The 19,878-nt window shown below is 53.8% G+C and overlaps 5 protein-coding genes and 1 non-coding gene across 6 annotated transcripts; 4 read left to right on the top strand and 2 right to left on the bottom strand.

The window, feature by feature from the left end:
* The first annotated feature begins 285 nt into the window (after positions 1–285).
* On the top strand, positions 286–677 carry BDP81DRAFT_431949 (uncharacterized protein). The gene has a single exon (XM_060590724.1). The coding sequence runs from the start codon at positions 309–311 to the stop codon at positions 558–560; it is 252 nt and encodes an 83-aa protein (XP_060443370.1). The 5' UTR covers positions 286–308; the 3' UTR covers positions 561–677.
* A 6,938-nt stretch (positions 678–7,615) lies between these two features.
* On the top strand, positions 7,616–9,430 carry BDP81DRAFT_377991 (uncharacterized protein). The gene is made up of 3 exons (XM_060586788.1): positions 7,616–7,722; positions 7,775–8,102; positions 8,157–9,430. Exons 1-3 carry the CDS (start codon positions 7,660–7,662, stop codon positions 9,221–9,223), a joined length of 1,458 nt encoding a protein of 485 aa, XP_060443369.1. The 5' UTR covers positions 7,616–7,659; the 3' UTR covers positions 9,224–9,430.
* A 2,426-nt stretch (positions 9,431–11,856) lies between these two features.
* On the top strand, positions 11,857–13,389 carry BDP81DRAFT_323837 (uncharacterized protein; the record flags this gene model as incomplete). Its single annotated transcript, XM_060584830.1, has 1 exon — positions 11,857–13,389. One exon carries the CDS (start codon positions 11,857–11,859, stop codon positions 13,387–13,389), a length of 1,533 nt encoding a protein of 510 aa, XP_060443368.1.
* A 1,642-nt stretch (positions 13,390–15,031) lies between these two features.
* Positions 15,032–15,635, top strand: BDP81DRAFT_323804 (mitochondrial outer membrane translocase complex, subunit Tom22; the record flags this gene model as incomplete). Its single annotated transcript, XM_060584829.1, has 2 exons — positions 15,032–15,119; positions 15,253–15,635. 2 exons carry the CDS (start codon positions 15,032–15,034, stop codon positions 15,633–15,635), a joined length of 471 nt encoding a protein of 156 aa, XP_060443367.1.
* A 1,865-nt stretch (positions 15,636–17,500) lies between these two features.
* On the bottom strand, positions 17,501–18,388 carry BDP81DRAFT_451266 (uncharacterized protein; the record flags this gene model as incomplete). The annotated part of the gene is made up of 1 exon (XM_060592607.1): positions 17,501–18,388. The coding sequence occupies one exon, from the start codon at positions 18,386–18,388 to the stop codon at positions 17,501–17,503; it is 888 nt and encodes a 295-aa protein (XP_060443366.1).
* Positions 18,389–19,669: 1,281 nt separating this feature from the next.
* Positions 19,670–19,789, bottom strand: BDP81DRAFT_t215. Its single transcript has one exon. It is a non-coding gene; the product is annotated as a tRNA-Thr (tRNA).
* Between the last annotated feature and the right edge of the window lie 89 nt (positions 19,790–19,878).

Below are 19,878 nucleotides of genomic sequence, written 5' to 3'. Positions count from 1 at the left end.
GCCACCTCCGCTGCGCCATATCGATCGTCTATCCCTCCAAATTGTTTTCATGAGGCTCGTGAAGCCTGTCTAGCACATGCCAATGTAAATGGCATCAACTCTCCTTTCCCCCGAGAAACACAAAGCTTGTGAGCTGTCATGCTCCGGAACTTTCCTCTATCTCTCGGAATCCATAGGACCTTGAGCCAAGATTGTCATACGCCCATGTCATGCCCCGAAAAATGACCACTAGTACCCGCAAGCTCCAAATGCCGTTTCTCCGAAGGCCCCCGAGCTAGAGCACGTCTTATCTCGGACTTGGGGAGTTCATGGGTCTGATTTTTAGCGTTACTATGTGTGGCATGGAGTCGTTCTGCCCGAAATTGTTCCCCATACCCGACCACTTCCCGAGCCCCGAATCTGCACTCCATCCGGCCGAACGTCCCGGCCAGTCCCTCTCCCTTTACCCCAGTCCGGGCCCTCGTCTCGAGGCCACGGCCACCGTCTCCCGGAACCATCAAGGTGCCCGTGCGGCCCGGTGTCTCCACAATTTCCCTTCTCTCCGAAACTGTCGGACTTAGGAATCCTAGATGACTGGCAGGAAGGCACGCGACGAGGATCGTTTCTTTCCTTAAATGCATCGGGCCCCGAACACTTTCGTTGCGGCCGGTCGCCCTCCGAAGTCTCCCTTCTTTCCTTCCTCTACATCCCGTGAAGGTCGCCGGGAATTTCCGCCATTGGTTCTCTCTCTCTCTCTCTCTCGCAACCAACCAAGCATGTGGTGGCTACTAACAAGTTGATGCCGTTGTCGCCTCGGCCAATGACAGCCCTGCAGTCACCATCGCCTCGGCTCCTGTCATCACTCACTTCACTTCATCCTGTCGCTCATCTGCTCTTCTGACATCCAACCTGACACCTCCAGGCCGCACATGGCCTACGACGCACTCGTGCGTCTTTCAAGCACGTTGTGATACACGAGAAATGTGCTCTCGCAGCTAGCGTTAACTCGCGTCCCCACAGCTATCATCCAGAGATGGGATTACAATCTCAGCACATGCTCGAAATGATGACCGAGGAGAAGGGTCCCCAAGCGGCTCATCGGCAACATGTGCAGATAGGAAAAGTTTCCTTTTTGCTACCCTTGAGCCAAGCCCTCTTCTATACGAACCGTAGCCTTGGGGGGAGGAAGGGGAGGGAATTAGGATCGAGCGGGTAGAAGCTAGTGTGTCGGCACTCTGGATTGCGCGCGCGGAAACGAAACGGGGTCGGTCTTGCAAAACCCCCCATTTTCGGCCAGCAGCACATTTAACTCTCGATGCCCGGGCCCGAGAGATGCTGAAACGCCGCAAACCCAATCCGCCAACAGCAGGTGAAGGGAGAAAAAAGAGGAGGCGCCGATGGGATGGGATGGGATGGGTGGTCAACTGGCGTTGGTGGATACTGAAGCGGCCGGCCAACGTGAAACAGGGTTCGTGTCTGACTTACAAGCTCACACAGGAGAATGTGGGCCAAGACCTCCCCAGAGACTGAGAGAAATCAGAGGCATCTCTCTCTCAAACCCGACGCAGACGGAGCACCACCACTACCACTGCACCAGCAACCGCCTGGTTTGACAACAACCGTGATCGGATTTTGATACGGGCGGCAAGGCTGGGTGTGCAGTGGTGCAGCATCATGCGATTTCCCACTCACCGCGTAGTCGCTTGCGTGCCGTTTATCCTCGCGAAGCTTACGCAAACCCGGGCTCCATCGTTCAAGTTTCCCAACCCACGATAATGTCCGTCGGACAGCGGTCATGACGCGAAGCCTCCCTCGCCCTTCAGGCTTCAGCTGTCCCGTCTGACAGGCGCTTAAGCGCATGACATGGACCCAGTGGCGGCGGCGAGCTGAACTCCGCTGCGTTATGCCGGCAGATGGGAAAAAGAGGGCGCCCATTGTCCACATCGAGGATGGACCACAAGAACCCGCACCGTCGAGGTCTCGACTGAGTCGACTGAGTAACTCCTCGACCATCGAGAGCCCACTTCGTTCCGTCGATGGTGAGCGAAGCTAGCTCGTCAAGTTGAATGGCAATGGGGCCCCGTCATCCATTCCCCCAAGCGGACGGGTTCGAAACGGCCGGCAGGTTGAGTTACAGTACGCCAGTACGTAGAAAGTCCAGAACCCTCGCCTCGCAACATACTTCCCACCCATTTCGCCAATCTTGCAGGTGAGGTGGTAAGAACAAAAAAGCCAAGTCGAGAGCCTCGGGTGCATCCATGCACATCCATCGTAAGTCGGGCAGCACACCCGCAGTTTCTTGGTAGATGATCGTGAAGCTTGGCAGGCGAGACATCATGGTAGCCAAGCCGCGGAGGATTTGTCAAGCGAACGTTTGATCCCGGCAACTCATGGGCATGTCTCTTTCTTATTGCCCAGGAACAAATGTGTTTTGATCCCTCTACTGGTTTCTCTGGGCAAAAGTCCGAGTACATTAATTTCAATTTATTGTGAGGGAAGTCTTGGTACAGCCAAGGTTTCCCGCAGCTTTTGACTTGTGAAGCAAAGCACGGTTGTTGTACGGCATGTATAATAGAATATCAATCTGCCAAGCCTCCGCCTTGGGCTTCTCTCGTATGCAGGCGCAGGCGCAGGCGCAAGCTTCTGGTGAAAGAGCGCTTAGAGAAATCACTTAAGCCTGCGAATAATGAGACTCAGGCACCTCAAGAAATCGTACTACCTTTTGTAGTAAGTCACGGGAATCTGTCTGAAGGCTAGAGTCTACAGACGAGGGGGGAACCTTCTTTTGTTGCATGCCGAGAAGCTCGCGTTGAGCGGAACTTTCATCTTCCAAAACACCAGCGGCTATGACGACCAAGCAAACTCGCACGATCAAGCTTCTCGTTATCTTTGTACAGATCCAATCAGCAGGCTCAGCAGAGCAGAAGGCAGACAGAGGAGGATGAATTTTGGCTCAGATCGTCGCCCCCCGGTAGCCAAGTTTCCAGATGCCAAGATGGCCAAGATGGGAGCTTAATTGCGCTGTTGGGTATTTCTGTGACAAGTCTTGCGAAGGTTGTTGCAGAATTGTGAGTGGTGCAAGGCAAAGGTAACGAAGTAACGAAAGAGAGAGGCACAGAGGAAGAAAAGAGTTGAGATGAAAAAACTTCGAGGCAAGTAGCAACACGGGGCGACGAGGGGGGTCCTGGAGACGGTGGGAACCGGCTCGTCACGGCAAAAAAGGGCGCAGCAACGACAGGTTTACGGTAAGGTGTGAGGACGGAAGAGGTGTGTGTGTGTGTGTGTGTGTGTGTTTGTGTGTGACGAGGGGAGGGAAGTTTAGGTTTCGAGGGATCGGCCGTGCGGCCGTGAGATGAGGCTATAGCATGGTCCCGGGACCAATAGCAAAGTGCCTGGCTTAAGAATATTGAATTGGGGCAGAAAAAGAGCGGCGAGTCACTAACAGAGTTGCACGCTAGTAACTCTTGTTCAGGGGCAGCGCGAACGAACGAGGCGAGCGGTAACCTTACACAGTAGTTTATTGACTCGCAGAGGAGAGATAGCCTCACGAGAGGAAGGAATGTTGAAAGCAACTGATTGAAGCGGGGGAAATAATTATCAATATGAGAATTTTGTGAGGCTCTTGGATTCTTGGAAAACAGTTGGCTTGTTTGATAGCTTTCCGTTTACTCCCCCTTACAGATTTCATTGGTAAAGAAGCCCAAACTAGTTCGCTGGGCGTTTTGCCCAGAGAAATGCGTTTCCGTTAGCCAGATCTGGCAGGTGAGGGAACGACAAGGGGGGGTCCCAAGCCAATATCAGTAGTGCGATATCCGTATTGTGGCAGCCCTTTCTTCCATGCAAGCTGAGGAAAGCATGAACCACCGGCAACGAAGCAGGTAGAGCCTCATCGATGATCCTGGGCAAGAGCTTGTGCGAGGTGAACGCCACTTCTGGATGGAGGATCGCGCGGTTCAACGGCTAAGTCTCAGGGTTTTCTTTCTTTCTCAGGGTTCTTTGGTCAGTAGACTTCCGTCACTTTTCTGAAGGGAAGGGTGCCATAGAGAGAGGGGTTGAGGGGAACAACGTAAAGTCTTTTTTCAAACAAGACTTTTGACGATGATGCAAACTGTCGAACCCAGCTTTCGGCTAGGCGGCAAATTCGGAAAGGACGGCCATTTCAGTTGCAGCTCCTGAACTCCTTTTTGCGCCAGGAACGGGGTGTTGTTGATGATGATGGAACGACAACGGCAAGGTGGTGTTTGTCTTGTCCGCCTATACTGCTCCTCTGCATCGCCGGCCGGCCGGCCTCACCATGAACCCCCCGGAGCCCTGGTGTCAGCTCGAGTGTAAGTGGGCTTTCCTGGGACGTTGGTGTGAGGAATGTGGATACAATTTCGCATCGTCGTACTTCTAGACTCGGAGGGACGACAAAACAGCAGCGTATAGCCTCCCAGCCAGCGCAGTGCGAGGAACCCGGGCTTCGAGAATCAAAGCCGTCGCCCGTTGGGCTTGGTTCGGATTTCCCGCTCTAGAGGCTGTCATTCGTCGGCCGGGCGCGTGGGCTAAGCAAGCTCTGGCATCCATCATGATGAATTTGATCCATCCGCCTCAGCGCCGTTGGCTGTTACACATCAGTGCGCCGGGCACTCTCCCGCGAGCCAGTCCAGCCACCATCTTGATTGAGTGACCCAGTGAGAGAGGGGCTAGGCCTGAATTGTCGAGCCAGTCTTGGCCAGGCTTGGATCAAAAACGGGGAAGAAGGCAGAGAAGGGGGAGGGGGGAAACTCGGGAGAAAGACTCCCTGAAGGCTTTCCCGGTCCGCATCGGGCCCTCCCTTGTCCTGAAACCCGCTCTTTCCCACGCTGAGACGCATGGTCCCCTGTAAGTGTCGTCGCAGATTCGCAGAACTCGCAGACCTTCAGCAGCGCTGTGTAACTGTACGGGTGCTTCGTACCCCCCAAGGCCCCCCCCCACCCCCAAAGGTCCCAATAGACCCCTCAAATGCCGGGTCCCGACCGGAGGATACGTCTCGCGCTAACAGATCTCCCGCAGATGTCTCGCCGCGGCCTGGTAACGACATGACATTCCAGCACCGTGACCACCCGTCCCAATTCGGCTCTTCGAAACTGCAGCTTCGACAGCGGACTGGTCGACCTTTCTGCAGCTGTCTCACGTCTACAACACCTCACACACGCAGCAAGAGGAAGCTGCACCTCTGTCCTCAGCATCCATACGAAGCAGTACCACTGTACCAACTTGGGAAGCCGTACCTTACACTAGACCCCCTCGCCTCATACCCTCCCGGCTACGATCTTCACTACGGTCATGCTGCAGAGTGCAGACACTACTGTAGGGGTGTGCCATCCCTGTTCTTCTCTCCCCTTGATGCCCACACCTTTGACCAACTTCTCTCGACTCTCGTTCGCCGACGGCCAGTTTACCCTCCCATTCTCCCCCCCGCCGCTGTTGAGGATGAAGCAGAGACGGCGAGACGTACCGATGAAGCTGGTGCCCCCATCTCAAGTCTCGTCTCTAGACTCTCCTACTGTCCCCTGGAGCGTCCGTGTTCTCCTTCAGGCTTCGACCCCCTGACCCAACTTCTCCTACCGCCGGAGCATCAATGGCCTGCTCTGGCAATGATTGACACCCTAACAAGCTTCGGCGCATCTCGTCTGCTCTCTCTGCCCACTGGATCGACTCGATGGCCGAACAACCACTCCAGACATCTTCCACCATCCATGGCTTTTGCGTGCCTGTGCCGGCCAGGGTCCCTGTTGTCTACACTATGGATACTCGTACGGATACTGCCTCTGAGTCTTGAATCTGAGTCTGAGTCTGAGTCTGGTGTACACTACAGAGTACGAAGTACGGACCACTGACCAGACGCCAGGGGAATGGATACGGGAACAAGAGACCAAACCATATGCTGGGAGTAGGGGAGGGGTGGACCTTCCTCGACCTCGTTCGCCCTCGCCGGTTGCCGCACCTGTCTTTGGAGAGACTCTCGATGCGAATCTTCTGCTCTATACGGGTACTTGTCCAAGTGGTCTGTACTCGGGGAGTCGGCCGTGACTGGTCCTGTTGCTGATGCCTCTGATGCTGCTGATGCCTCTGATGCTGCTGATGCGACGCAATCGTGTTCGGTCCTGCACGTCAGTCCAAGCAGAACGCCTGTGCTTCACGTTCGGATATCAGAGAAAGGGACGAAGAACACTGGCATCCGCAGTGGCAGTAGCATCGGCAACATACCTTACGCAACAAACGTACGCAATAGTACCTGCGGCCATGACCAATTCTGCCAGCCTGACCTTCTACTAGCCCAATGAAGAGTCTGAAGTCGTTCCCTCTCTGGCACTGGCATGACAAAAAAGTCAAACCCGCGCGACTGACCGCTGACATGCTCGACGACAGCTCGATCCACGGACCACCCACTAGTGCGCCGCACCCATCGGCTTTCGCGTGCCAGTTCCTGCGCCAGTCCTAGTCAGTGCTGGTGCCCGCATGGGGTGTCGTGGGTGTCTGGATCTATCCCTGAAGCATCTCGGGGGGGGGGGGGGGGGGGGGGGGGGCATCTGGCATGCAGCATGGGTCTCCCCGCGAATGATGGATAGATGATCGACCCAATCTGATACATACTGTCGCCTCTCGCTCAGCTGCTTCTCTTCTTCCCTCCCTTCTCCCTCTTCTCCCTCTGGTGCCTGACACCTCCGCCTGTTGTTTGGTGTTTACCACTTTTTTCCATTCTTCCATACCAAGGCCGGCCTTAATTTTCATTTCAATTCTTTTCTCTAGACCCCTTTGCTGGCACTGACGTCTATTCTTCTTGTTTGTATACTTCTGCTTTCTCATCCGCTCTTCGCCATCGAAAACGATTTCTCACAACCCGATTCAACCGATTGCAACTCGCCTAAAATATCAACAACAAAGGGCCATGGTCGGAAGTGATTGACAAGAAGGAAACCTTGGCGACTATCATCGGTCCGGAAAGGATAGGATAGGATGACAGGAGAGAAGGGAATGGCTCCTCACGCAGTGCCACGGGCCCAGAAGCCCTCCAAGAGACGAGCTCCTCCCGCCAACATCGCCGTACCGCCTTTGCTTTGGGACCGCGATGCCGAGTCTGACGATGAGTACGCCAACCAAGTGAGAAACGCCGCAGGAGGCGTGTGGAAACGGGCCATCGATGCTGGACGCAGGTTTGCGGATTCGGCAGTAGACCGTCGCTCGGACAGCGACAGCGACGACAAGGCGCGGAAAAATCAACTCAAGAACCCTCCTCCCCAACAACAACAGCAACCCCCTTCGAGCCCAGACACACCAAAAGCTGTGAAGCCTTCCAACAATGTGGCGTCAGGAAAGTTGCCTTTGGCAACGCTCCGTCCGCCTGCATCGAACCGTCCTCCTCCGGCGGTCGTTGCCGCACCGGCTGTGCAACCGACCCCCGTGAGAGCGCCACCCGCCGCCACATCGAACCCCCCGGCTGTACAGGTTCCCGTCTATATCGAGCAACCCCAAGAGACTTACGCACAACCTCAAGAGACTTTCATCGCCCACCCCGAGATTCCCGTCGAGGCACCAGAGCGTCCTCCCAGCCCGCCGCCGCCACCACCCGAAGAACCCGCACCAACCCCAGTTCTCGCTCCGGCTGAGCCTGACCCGCCACCACCGCCTGAACCCGAACCGGCGCCGCCAGCCACCATGACTGTCACGGCTCCTCCTCGAACTATTACCCTCATCTCAACCATGAAGCCCCCGGAATCGGTAAGTTCATAGAGTCAAGGAAGTAACATTGAATGTAACTAATTCGGGACAGCCCAATAAGCCCAAGTTCTCTCCGTCACCACCGCCTCCCCCAGTAATTACTCCCACTCCTACAGCACCGCCCGCAGTCATCGTGCCCAGTGGGCCTCTTGCCCTGCCACCCTTGCCATCAATTGATCCCTCAGCCCCGAGGAAAGGTATCGATGGAGAGAAGCACTCAACGCCTACCATTACAGCCACTCTCGCCTCGGCAGTTCTTCCAGCAGAGACCATTTCAGCATTGCCAGGGTTGGCCACTGGTGGATCCAGCAAGGATGATGGCAGACCGCCAAGAATGAACCCAGAGACAGAGCATGCCCTCATTGCTGTTGGCTCAATAGGTACGCACCAGAAGAACGGATCAAGCCCTTGACAAAAACTGACATTATGAACAGGATCATTCATCTTTGCATCGTTCCTTGTGTGGATTGTGTGGAGGACGATGAAGAGGGCGGGACGGATGAGAAGAGGAAGGGAGTCTGGCTACCAAGGCGACAGACCTGGCGGCATCGGCTCAAAGATTCCATTCTTCAAGGGATCTGGCGGATGGGAGAACCTCGATGGACGACGCAGCGAACCACCTCAGTACGAGAAGGGACCGCGGGGAACACTACGCCTAGACACGGGGTTCTATGGTCCCGACGGCAAACCCGCCAACTACGGTCCTGGCGGCACATATCCCGCCAACTACACAATGTCGCCAGCTGATAACCGCGGCAGCCCCATTCACCAGAGTCCCACAGGCACAATCCCGATGAGGATGAACAATGTCAGTGGGCAGGGCACATACAACAGTCAACAAAACCCATTCAGCAATCAACAGAGCGTTTATACGAGCCAGGTCGGGAGGTATGACAGCCAAACCGGGACCTACATCAGCCACGCGCCTAGCGGGTCCCTTACTCACATTATCGGACAGTACGGCAGCCCAACAGACCCTAACCTGGCATTACGGTCAGGCGTGGGTGCCGGTGCGTACTTCAACCAGTCTGAGCTCGCCCGCCAACCCTCCGATGCCTACGACCCGGCTCGACGGCAAGTCAACCGGGCCAGCGAGCTTTCGTCCATCTCTTCTGGCTTCGGCGATGGTGACATTATCGTACCCGGAATGCCTGGCATGGTGCTCCAGCCGCCTCCCCCAGTGTCACAGTCACTGAGAGCCAGTCAGAACGGCGTCGGTCGCTTCTCGTGGACGAGCAAGACGAACCGCGAAACAGTGTACACAGAGGCTAGCGAAGACCTTCCACCGAGGTTTAGGACGGTCGACAGCTGGGTCAACCAACAGACCGGCCGCGTCAAGAGAGCACAAGCAAGGCCAGAGACGGATGAAGACATCCCGCCCGTGCCGGGTCTACCGGCCGGGACAGGCCAAAACGGCATGCCGCCTGAGCCCCGGTTTACTATGATGATGCCGGACGGGGAGGTACCCCGTCGGCCGGATATGGGGTCGAACGCGCAGTAGCTCGCCCAACAGACGTGACCCGGACACATACACACAAGGCACTTTTCTTTGTTTTCATACCCAAGCATGGCGCGGATTAACAGGAGTCAACAAGGTGGAAGGAGGAGGGGAGGAATGGCTGTGGAGGCTGGGAGCGGGTTGTAATACCAAAGGTCATATCACATACACACACTTGACACACAAAGAGAGAGAGAGAGAGAGAGAAAGAGACGGGAGCCGAGAGGCGATCGCTTGTACAAACAATATTTTCGCACACACACAAACAATATGTACCCATACAACTTCTGCAAATGCTTCTTCTTCAAGCCTGGCGCTTGGGTGGCTCTGCGGGAGTTCGACATCATCACATAGCGCGTGTCCTTTCTTTCCCCCTTTCCCCCCAATTGTACAGATAAGTTTTGATGGAGAGATGTGGGTGTTAAGGGGGAATGTCGAGGCTGGAGTGCCAAGACATGTTGGGTGGTGATGGTATATGTGGTTGTAGTGGAGTAGTGGGAGGTAGGATGTAATCCAAAAGTAAAAACAATGCACACGAACTTGACAACACCGTTGACCTATCAACCTGTTCTGACTTTGAATACATGAGGAGCACCACTGAAAGATGAGAAGGTCAATCAGTGGCCGGTTTTCCTTCTTTCCCTTTATCGTTTTTGAAGGAGAGGATTTGGCGAGGGGCGGAGATTCCTATTCGCTGGACTCTGAGATCGTCAGGCACACCCCCCAATGTTGCATATTGACGAGTTGTAAAGGAGAGCGATCCTATTTGCCTCTTGAGCCAAGTGAACGCGTTGTCACTAGCCTGAGCTGCACTGGAAGGGGATTATACAACCAAATGAGTATCCCTGCGTATAATACACTCACGTTCACAAGAAGAAGAGATCTAATCTATTGGCCTGGGGGGTTTTTTCGCAGCGTTGTAGGGAACGATGTAAGTTCCGGGGTGGGAAGAAAAAAAAAGCCAAGAGGTGGCCGGCACGGGGTGATGATGAAGCCTTTTCGCCATCGTGTGTGGCTTGTGTCCTGGGCGTGCGCGATGCGTTCCCAACGTGCAGTGCAGGTAGGCCTTCTAGACATATCTTCATTCACAAGTAAGGTACCTCGATTCTCGCCTTGTTTTTCTCGTCAAAAAAATAAAAATCGTGCAGATCTAGGAAGGATAACTGTTATCCCCCAGCCTAGTAAACAGAAGTCGCCAGTCTATGGGACGCCAAGGCACACTTCACGAGACTTACACCCTTGAACTGGCGGTCAAGCAGAAAGCAAAAGCTTACGAAGCCACATTGAAGCGCAGCCCGAATCTAGAGTGTAAGCGAGGCCCGGCGTTGCCTTTAGCCTGCAAGGAGAATGGGGAAAAAAAATAATAGAGCCAAGTCGTCGATCAAATAAGCGAACAGGCGAATCACTAGGTATTAGGTATGCACGTATGTCAAGTTTGCACTGCAAGATTGCCAAAATAAGAATCACAAAGAGAGAACCTTTCTTTGACAGGTTCCCACCATTGGCCGCGCGTTTCGGAAAGGGAAACGGCACGGTTTCCAATGGATGGCAAAGAAACCGTTGCAGGGCCCGCGCGCTTGAAGCCTTTTTGAACTCCACGCGCAGCTGGCCTGCACAGCCGCATCGCTACGTACCTGCCCCGGCGTGGAGCTGACGAATCGGCGGGCTGACTTTGCACCTTTTTGGTCGATGTCCTCGAGCGTTTAAGACTGGGAAAATAATGTGGTGTGGCGGAGCGGGATGGATGTGGGGACTGAGCCCGTGGCTTGCGTCCAATCCGAGGGGCTGGCGGGGCAGCTGGTTGACGTACTCTTCCCGCTGCTGTGACCTGCACCTGCCACCCTGCAGTCTGCAGTGGCTGCCCTTTCGATAGGTACGAAGTACTCCGTACACCCAGCTAGCTTCTAAGTGGAGGGAAAGTCTAGGAGGAGCACCGGTGCATGTGCCAGGCTTCCATTAACCGTCTTTCTCCCTGAATTCCTCCTCCTGCAAGTTCGCTGCCCACCCCACGCTTCTTCACGACACGAACCGGCCACTTTTGCTAACCCAGGCTTCAACCTTTTTCCACAACGGGGTGCCCTGTTCTTGTACATACTTGGCTTTTAATCATTTTGACTTTTCTGTACGTCGTCTGATCAAGCTATCGTAAGCTTCTGTTGTCATTTCATCTCTCTTCTTTGACGAAACCCTTTTGGAACTTTGGCTTCCCCATGTAGTAGTGGGGCTCCTTACTGCATACGTTAGATCCCGCGGATAGATTCGAACGTCTGCTTATAGTGTATGACTGGGTAGTAGTGACCTATCCCTTGTCTTTGGATCCCAGAACACGCGAAAAAAGAAAAAGAAAAAAAAAAGAAAAAAAAAGCCAAGGCGGACGGGTGACGGACGGATTTGAGACTCAGCCCACTTGACCTCGCACACCCTTGAGGCCCAGCAGACTTGCCTTGCCAGCCTGACCCTTTTTATCAACGCTGTGTCCCCTCCCCCTCCTCCGAAAACACCGACCACCGGCGCAGGAAACGTCACTTCTCTACCTCAACACCAAGACCTTCAACAAACCCTACTTACTGTACCGACTACTTCTTTCTTCGAGCGAGCCCGTCGATCGCTGATACAGCCGTCGACCGCCGCCCAACATGCTCGACGAAAACCTACCCACCTTCCACTTCCGCCCCTCCTCCGATAACCCTCAGAACACAATCCTCTACTTCACTCACCAAGGCTCCGACCCCGTGCCGAATTATGTCCTCAAGCGTGCCGACCCCGCCAACCCCGCCGCCCGCAATAAGTACGCCGCTGCCCTCACCGACATTGCTTCCCAGCAGATCATCTACGCCGAGGTCCTCGTCGAGCCGGAATGGACGCAGCCAACACTCTCTGCCGCCGAGGTCCGCGTCCAAAACGGTACCCCGGCCCCGCCACAACCCATCTTGCCCGACCAAGTCACGCTACAGCTCTACAACCCGGATTCACAGGTCGTCATCAAGATGAGATCCGGGAGCTGGGGCAAGTCCGACAGCTGGGAGTTTGAAATGCCCGAGCAAAGCTTCCGCGCGCCGAGCGCGAGCCTGCTCGACCGCTCCTCCGATGATCCGCCCATCAGCGACACCGTTCCCAAGGTCGTCTTCCGCTGGAAGCGAGACGGCAGATTGAGCAAGGATATGACGTGCTACATGGTCGGCAAGAGCGTCGCCGGCAAGAAGAGCAAGGAACCCGACATCACAGTCGCCATGTTCAAGGACACAAAGCACGAGAGCGCCGTAACGATCTACGAGCCCAACCTGCAGCGCGTGGACGTGGAGGACCGCAAGGGACTGGACATTGTTCTGCTGCTCGGTGCTGAGATCCTCCGCGACCTGTACCTGAACCCTAGACAAAATGTCTTTAACCTGACGGCGACGCCGCCGCCCACGACCGGTCGCCGCAAGAACTCAAAGCCACCTCCGGTATCCACGGCGGCGGCACCACCCCCGGCCGCCATGTCCGGCGCCATCGGCAACAAGCCCGCCTCACCCCCCGCACAAGCCATGAACAACGGTCCTCCCAGGCCCAATGCCCGCCAACAGTGGGAGATTGACAACGAGACAAAGCGCCTGCAGGCCATGGTAGCACAGGAAGAGCGGCAGGCGCGCGAACGCGAGCGACGGGACGCCGAGGAAGCGAAGCGCATCAAGAAGATGCTCGATAAGGAGGAAGCCGACCGCCGACGCAAAGAGGCCGAGATCGAGGCCGAGACGGAGCGACTTCGCAGACTCTACGGCGTCCCGCCCAGTCAGTCGAGCCCGAACTTACCACCGCGTCACCAGCCGCCGCCCGGAACCACGCCGGGCTCGTGGCACGTGGCACCGGCGCAGCCACCGCGACCCAACAGCGCGGGACCGTACAACGGGCCCCCGGGGACGAGCGCCTATCGTCCGCAGGTGCGGTTTGCGCAGCCGCCGCCGCCGCCGACGATGAGTGGTGCCTCGTCTCAGCCGCAGCAACAGTCACAGCAACAATCACAGTCGCAGCAGGCCGGTCGCGGGAAGCTTCCGAACCTCATGTCAGGACTGCTTCAGGGACCCTACGCGAACCCGGCTGCTAGCGTCAGCAACTTCTTCCATCGGGACCGGTCCGAGGAGGAGGAGAGGAAGCGTAAGGTCGCTAAGAAGCGGAGTGTGCATTTTTGAAGGAGCACGGCGGTCTTCTCATGGCATGTGTAAAGGGGGTATGATTTTGCCCCCTTTTTTTTTTTTTGGCTTCGCTTTGCAAATGATGTTGGCATAATCTTCTGGCATTTGATGGGCTTTTTTGCGCATTCGTTAGCATTTCGTCATGGAACCGGATTGGTCTCCCTGGGCTAGCACGGCAAGCCTTTTTCACATTCTTCGGCGTCAGGGGGGTTTTCTCTGGACGGATATACCATGTATTAGTGTTTGGGCATATAGAATTACGAGTTTTATGATCAAGACATTTCAACTTTCCTTTTGAAAACGGGACGTGTTTGCAGATACGTGGTGAGACGCACTGTTGTACGTCACAGTTGAGATGATCCTCCTCGAGTGTGAAGAGATTTACGGGCAAGGTTGCACTGCCTATATCTTGACATGCTGAATATTGTTCTTTTGAGGTTCATTGCCCATTCCCTCAGAGTCTCAAGCAACTACGTAACTTGGAAGAAGAGGCTATGTAGTCACTCCCTCTGGTCCTCGGCTTCTCAAAGGTTCCTTGGTTTCCCATGTCCTTTGGCCATTTCTTCAATCTGAGAAAGAGATGTGAGTGTGCATGTTACTCGAAAGAAGTCTGAGAAATTGCCTCGTACTTTTCTTTACGTGCTTACACCTTTCTGTCCTAGGAGGAATTTGTGAAATGTAGTTGAACATCCATCAACGTGCCTGTTCGCGACCATGCATGGTCAGAGTACCGGAAATGTCTCCGAGGATAAATAGTTCTCTTCTCGGGGGGTTTTTTTTTTTGCATCTACACCTTTTCCCTCCTTAGGAAAGATATTACCTATAAAAGAAAACTATTGAAATAAAGTCGAGCATCTATCAACGTGGCTGCTCACGATTGTGCGTAGTCAGAGTATGCCGGAAAGGTCTCCGGGGGATAAGTAGTTCTCTTCTTCTTTTCGATCCTCTCCTTCTCGATAATTATAATTGGAGACACAAGCAACAAGGAGTAAATATTCCATTCAATTGCACGGTTTCCTTGTCTCCTAGTACCGCGTTCGCACGTATTCGTACCTAAAGAAGTCACATGGCGAGAGCCAAGGCAATAGACAGAAGTGGAAGGCAGGAGACTAAATCAGGAGCTGCCCGGCCTGTGCACTCCATGTGACCATTCAAAACCAACGTCATTCTTCGGCAGAACCTTCTTCCGAGCTTCTAACGCTCGGACCAGGGTCAATCACGCTAGCCACCAAAAATTCTCATGATGGGTCCCTCAACTGCTACCTCTGGCCCAGCTGTTGCTGAACATCCCCTAGCTCAACACCACGTTCGACTCCATCCCAACAACGACTCCTCTTCCTCCTCCTCCCATTTCGACGACCAAGGTCACTTCCTCGCCAACGAATTCGCCTGCGAGCTCCAGCGTCATCTCTCCATCTTTGGTTGGAAAAGTTCATTTCGTTTCGGCCAGCAACAGCTCGCGAACCTCCAACAGCTCCAGAAGCTCGGTCTCTACGTCGATTACCCGGTCGGCTTCAGTCTTCGACCTCACACGCCCCCGGGCTACATCCGCAACCGTCTCATCGAGATCTTTGCGAACGCGCACCGCGCAGCCGATACACACCGCAAAAAGGAGCGCCGCTCTCAAACTACCGTCACAATGGTTCAACTTACCGAGGTCGAGGACGAGCACTTCCAGTCCGGCCAGGCTGGCCCCATCGACGATGACGCCGATTACTCTGACACTGGTATGTATCATCTGCCAGATATCAGGCATCGAGCACAAGTGGGAGCCTTTCGATGATGACATCGTTATCGCAAAGCTCACAGTGCGTCGCATACGTCACTCGATCCCCCTAGCTGACCAAAAAAACCACCCAGACTCCGAGATCTCAGAGGACAGCGACTACAACCCTCGCGACGAGTCCTTCACCGAGCGCCTATACGCCCTCAAGGACATTGTCCCCCCGACCACCCGCGGCTGGATCAGCAACAAGGTCGACTTTGGCGTCAGCGCCGTCCAGAACACGTGGTACTACGGCTCCCGCACCGTCTGGGTCGTCTGCGCCACCGCCCTCATGATTGGCGTCCCCCTGGCCACCTGCTGGGCCGAGGACCAGCAGATCGAGGGTATGGAGCGCGAGTACCGCATGCGCGAGATGGGCGGCGACGCGCTCCTGGCCGCTGGCGAGGGCAAGGAGGGCAGCACGGCTGAGCAGATCGGCATCGCCCTCGACCGCTCCGAGGCCAAGCCCGCTCTGTAAAATCACCAAACTCACTCGAAAACACACACCAAGAAAGGAAAAAAAAAAAAGACAATGCAAAGCGAAGCCAAGAATGGAGGCTAGCTTATCGAAAGAAATCCGAATCTACGCGCACCAAAAAAAGCTGAACGACTGTACCACATCAACCAGACCCCCCTTACCTCTCCCCCTTTCCCTCGGGCAGACTTTTTTTCCGTTTTGCGCTTTCGGACACTGTATATCAAGACAAACTCTCTCACACTCTCACACACCCACGACAACGGAACTTTGCATGCATTGCGGTCATGGATGGCTTTGGCGGGATGGGGTTTCCCTGCCAATTTTGCTTGTACTTATAGGAAATTTCATGAGGGCCGCGATAGGAATGGCCGTTTGCAATCATGACAAATTCTAATACCCACCCCGTTCTCTGGATTATTCTGCGTGATTTCATGGGTCCTGTTGCTGTGTTTACTTACCCTCAAGATACTCTGGCCGGTGTTTGTTGTCAAACTGCAGCATCACACACCCACGCAACCCTTGGAGAGGAGGTTAGCCAAAAGAAGAAGAGACTTGCTTTCAATAGAGGCATTCGTCAAAGAAAAGACGATCAGCTCGTTTCTGCTCTACCTTATCTACGAGTGCCCCCGAATACACCACGACAAGCAGATTCCTACCTAGAGAGGGAGGATACGTGGATTCTGCAAACGAAGTCAGTTCGATGCTGGCTCCCCCCCCCCCCCCCCCCCGTTCTCAACAGTCGAATGGAAAAGTGGCTTTTACTTTGTGATGGTTCAGCCCCCAAAACGGCATTCCAAGGAACGCGCCACAGATTGGCCCATCTGCTCATTTGTTGTATCGTTGCAGTCCCAAGTCTTTGAAAGCGCGCGCATTCGGTCATGTGTGGTTCCGCATTCCCGTGGTTGGGGCGACTTCTTCGGTAAGAAGGGGAGGGTTGATCTGCCTCATTGAAGTCTTGAATCGACAAAGTGTGGCCTGTTTCCTCCCTTCTCATGGGGGGTTTCCTTATAGTCATCGAGTCTATGACATCGAGTCCTTCCGTTGTCCGGTCACGATTATCAGCGAGGCCCCAAGTTCGCGGGAAACTCGGTCTGAAGGCTCGTTTAGGTTTGACGTTTTCGTTGACACCTGATCAATGGGCGGGCTTTCTGAAGTACTAGCTATACTTGCAGTCTTCTCAATTACACTCGCAAAAGGCTCTCGTGGTCTAGTATGTCAGGCTACTTAAGTGATGCTAGGAACTATCACGGCTTAGAGCAGTCCAAATTAGGGTGCGAGGTAATCGAAGCGCATAATCTGTCGTAGGGAAAGAGACTTCAGAGAGAGAGATACACAACACTTCAATGATGAATTAGACGGAGGAGAGGAACTGGTGCCAAAATCTGGAAATTGATAAAGAATCAAACGTTCCTCCATCTTCACTTTGCCGATGGAAGAATTGCCTCACAAACAGCTGCATGCCGTAGTTCTGCAGCGCCAAGTCTTCTTACTCCACGTTGCCCCCATAATCTTTTCTCGAGTATAACTATACTTTTCCTAGAATCCTCGCGTAGTTTCTTGATCTCTTTGGCGATGAAGGTGCGCGGAGACACCAGCAATAATCTCACCATTTCCCATAGCCATTTATGAGCCGTACAAAGCAGACCGATTTCCCCGCAAATCTCTTCAGCATGATGTTTCCCATGGCTATCAATGGTTTGAAAACACGATACATCTCTCCTCCTGAGGCTTTCGCGGCTCCGGCCTCAGACCGCTCGTCTAGGAAACCATAAGCCCCCGAGAATACGAATACGCTTCCTTCAAGAAGTTCAAACTCTCTGAAGGCTTTCAGGTCGCTCTTTCGACCTAGCTTCCAGTTGGTACCGCTATAGTTCGATGATTGTTTTTTCTTTCTGCTTGTCCAAGGCATCCTGGAGCTCTTTCACCTTGGACCGCAGGCTACCAATCTCGCCCATGTATTTCGTATTGAATTCACGAAGTCCGTCGATTCTCTTGGCATTGTGGTCGCGACAAGCCTCAAGTTCCCTCTCGCGCATCTTCAATAAACCCGAGACAGCTCGATGATTGTCTCGAGAGCTCTGAAGCTCCTTCTTGATATTAGCGATAGTCTTATTGTTACGTGCAAGCGTCTTGCTGTGGTCGTTTCGTAGATATCTGATGGTTCTGACCAAAGGAGAAATCTCGGTATCCATGGAGTCAAGGGAGCCGATGGTCGATCGTTCGACTTCATCCTCCGCATTTTCCAGTTCCAGCTCCGTCTTCTCATTATCTTCTTTGGCCTGTTTCAGCTGTTGCTGAAGCTTAGCCATCTCAGCTCTGCTGGCGGAAGTAATCCTGTCGTAAAGCAATCTGGCTTCACGAAGATCACGTATAGACTCCTCTCGCTCAGATTTGACTTTCGAGAGAGCCTCCTCGTGGCTCTTGCCTGTCTCATCAAGTCGCTGTAGAAGCTGGTCTCGCTCAGCTTCAACATCCGAAAGCTTTTTCTTCGCTTCTCTGTGATTCGATGTGAAGTCAAGTGTCATGCCCTCGCCCAGCCGGATTTTGGCGACTCCTTCCGCTTCAAAGTTGACCTGGACCTCATTGAGCCTTCGACGCTTTTCAGGGGGTAACTCCGCATGGTTCAGTTGGTTCTGAGATCCAGAAGAGGCCGGAGGGCTCCATGTGAACGAATGACCAGTGCCACTGGTTCCGAAGGAATAGTGTAGGCCGTTCAGCCGACCTGACGAGGTGGTCTGATCACGCTGGCTCATGATCGGTGGTGTTTCGTCTCGGTTTGTGATGAAGCGATGCTACTTTCGATGAACCTTTTCTTCGTTGACCTCCGCGAGAAGCATTCGTGGCCGTGACAGCGAGCTCCTTGATTACTAAATCATCAGCACGGAGCAAGAAGAATCGCGAGTGGAATAGTAAAGAGGGAGCTTACAGAGAAGCCAAGCAAGCTTGCGAAGACCAGATCTCGTATCGAGATAGGTCTCTTTGGACCTGAGAGGTGGTTTGACTTCCTCAATGTTGGTTGGTATTCGTTGAGGGAGAAGTCGTGACAAATATCTCCTCTGCAGCGCTTCACCCGGCTTGATCGGTAGAAGATGCCAGAGGCCTAGTGCAGATTGCGTTGCAGAAGTGAGAAGTTGGAAGGGAGATGCTAGTGTCGTGGTAAAAACGAGAGGCAACACCAGAACAAAGTCGGGAGGAAGCAAGTGGCAACTCTCGAAGCCGGATCACTTCAGGCAAGTACCTTACCAAGAAGAGAATGGAATGGGAGAGAACTGCCACACAGCCGATGCTCCTTCCAACGTTGGAAGCCGCGGTGGATATCACCTGCTTCAACTCACTTCCTTCGGAGGTTGGATGAGGTGCTCTTTCCTTCTTGGTGACGACTTCGTGATCATGTGCATCATGCTTGCCTGTTTCGTCTCGAGCACCTTGCCTTGATCAGCACTGTCTAAAGTACGTAAGTCTTTGGTCTTTCTCTTCATGTGTTGACTACATATGAGGAAACCACCTCTCAAGCAGTTGGCTGAAGTACGTAGGTAGAAGCTGCGCCCGTGGCAAGATCTACTTCTCTCTGATAATGTTCCCGACCAGCACATGAAGAATCAAGTCCTTCAGTGTAATCTGTGGCCCAGAACCTGCTGCAAATTACAAGTTCCTCAAACCAACCGAGGGAACTGAAAGCGTAGTAGGTCGCCTTCAATCGTGATAACCATCTCACAGTGGTCCCCATAAGGTATGCCGGTGCATCAGTGGAGTTGCAATGCCCCTCTCCAGGCAAGAAGACCATTTACCTTTCGCTCTCAGCTGTTGCACAACACAATACAGCAATTGCGTAGACTCAGTGATGAACTGAAAGTCTCGGATTCCTCTGGCAGTATAAGTAGCTGGTATCATAGGTTACTTCACGCAAGAGATACAACCGCAATCACCCAATTTGATTTGAAATGCATCCTCACACATCTCTGTCTCCTCCGTCCAGCAGAACGGAGCAAATGCTACTAGGCAAAAGATACAAAACGATCAAAAGAACAACAGATTGCCCAAAGGCGGAATCGAACCGCCGATCTTCTCATTGCGTTCACATATCAACCTCGGATCGTGAGATCCAGGATAGAACAAGGTACTAGTGAGACGCTTTACCACTGAGCCATTCGGGCTTTTGTATCTGTTGATGGTGATGCCCGGCGGTGAAGAGAATTATATTGCTGTGGGACACTTGATGGTGGATCTTTTCGCGGAAGAGGAG

This window comes from Colletotrichum phormii (assembly GCF_030913505.1).
Source record: "Colletotrichum phormii strain CBS 102054 chromosome Unknown BDP81scaffold_14, whole genome shotgun sequence".
In the NCBI taxonomy this organism is placed as follows: domain Eukaryota; kingdom Fungi; phylum Ascomycota; class Sordariomycetes; order Glomerellales; family Glomerellaceae; genus Colletotrichum; species Colletotrichum phormii.
Note: the sequence above shows the minus strand (reverse complement) of the source record. Positions and strands in the feature narration are given on the sequence as shown.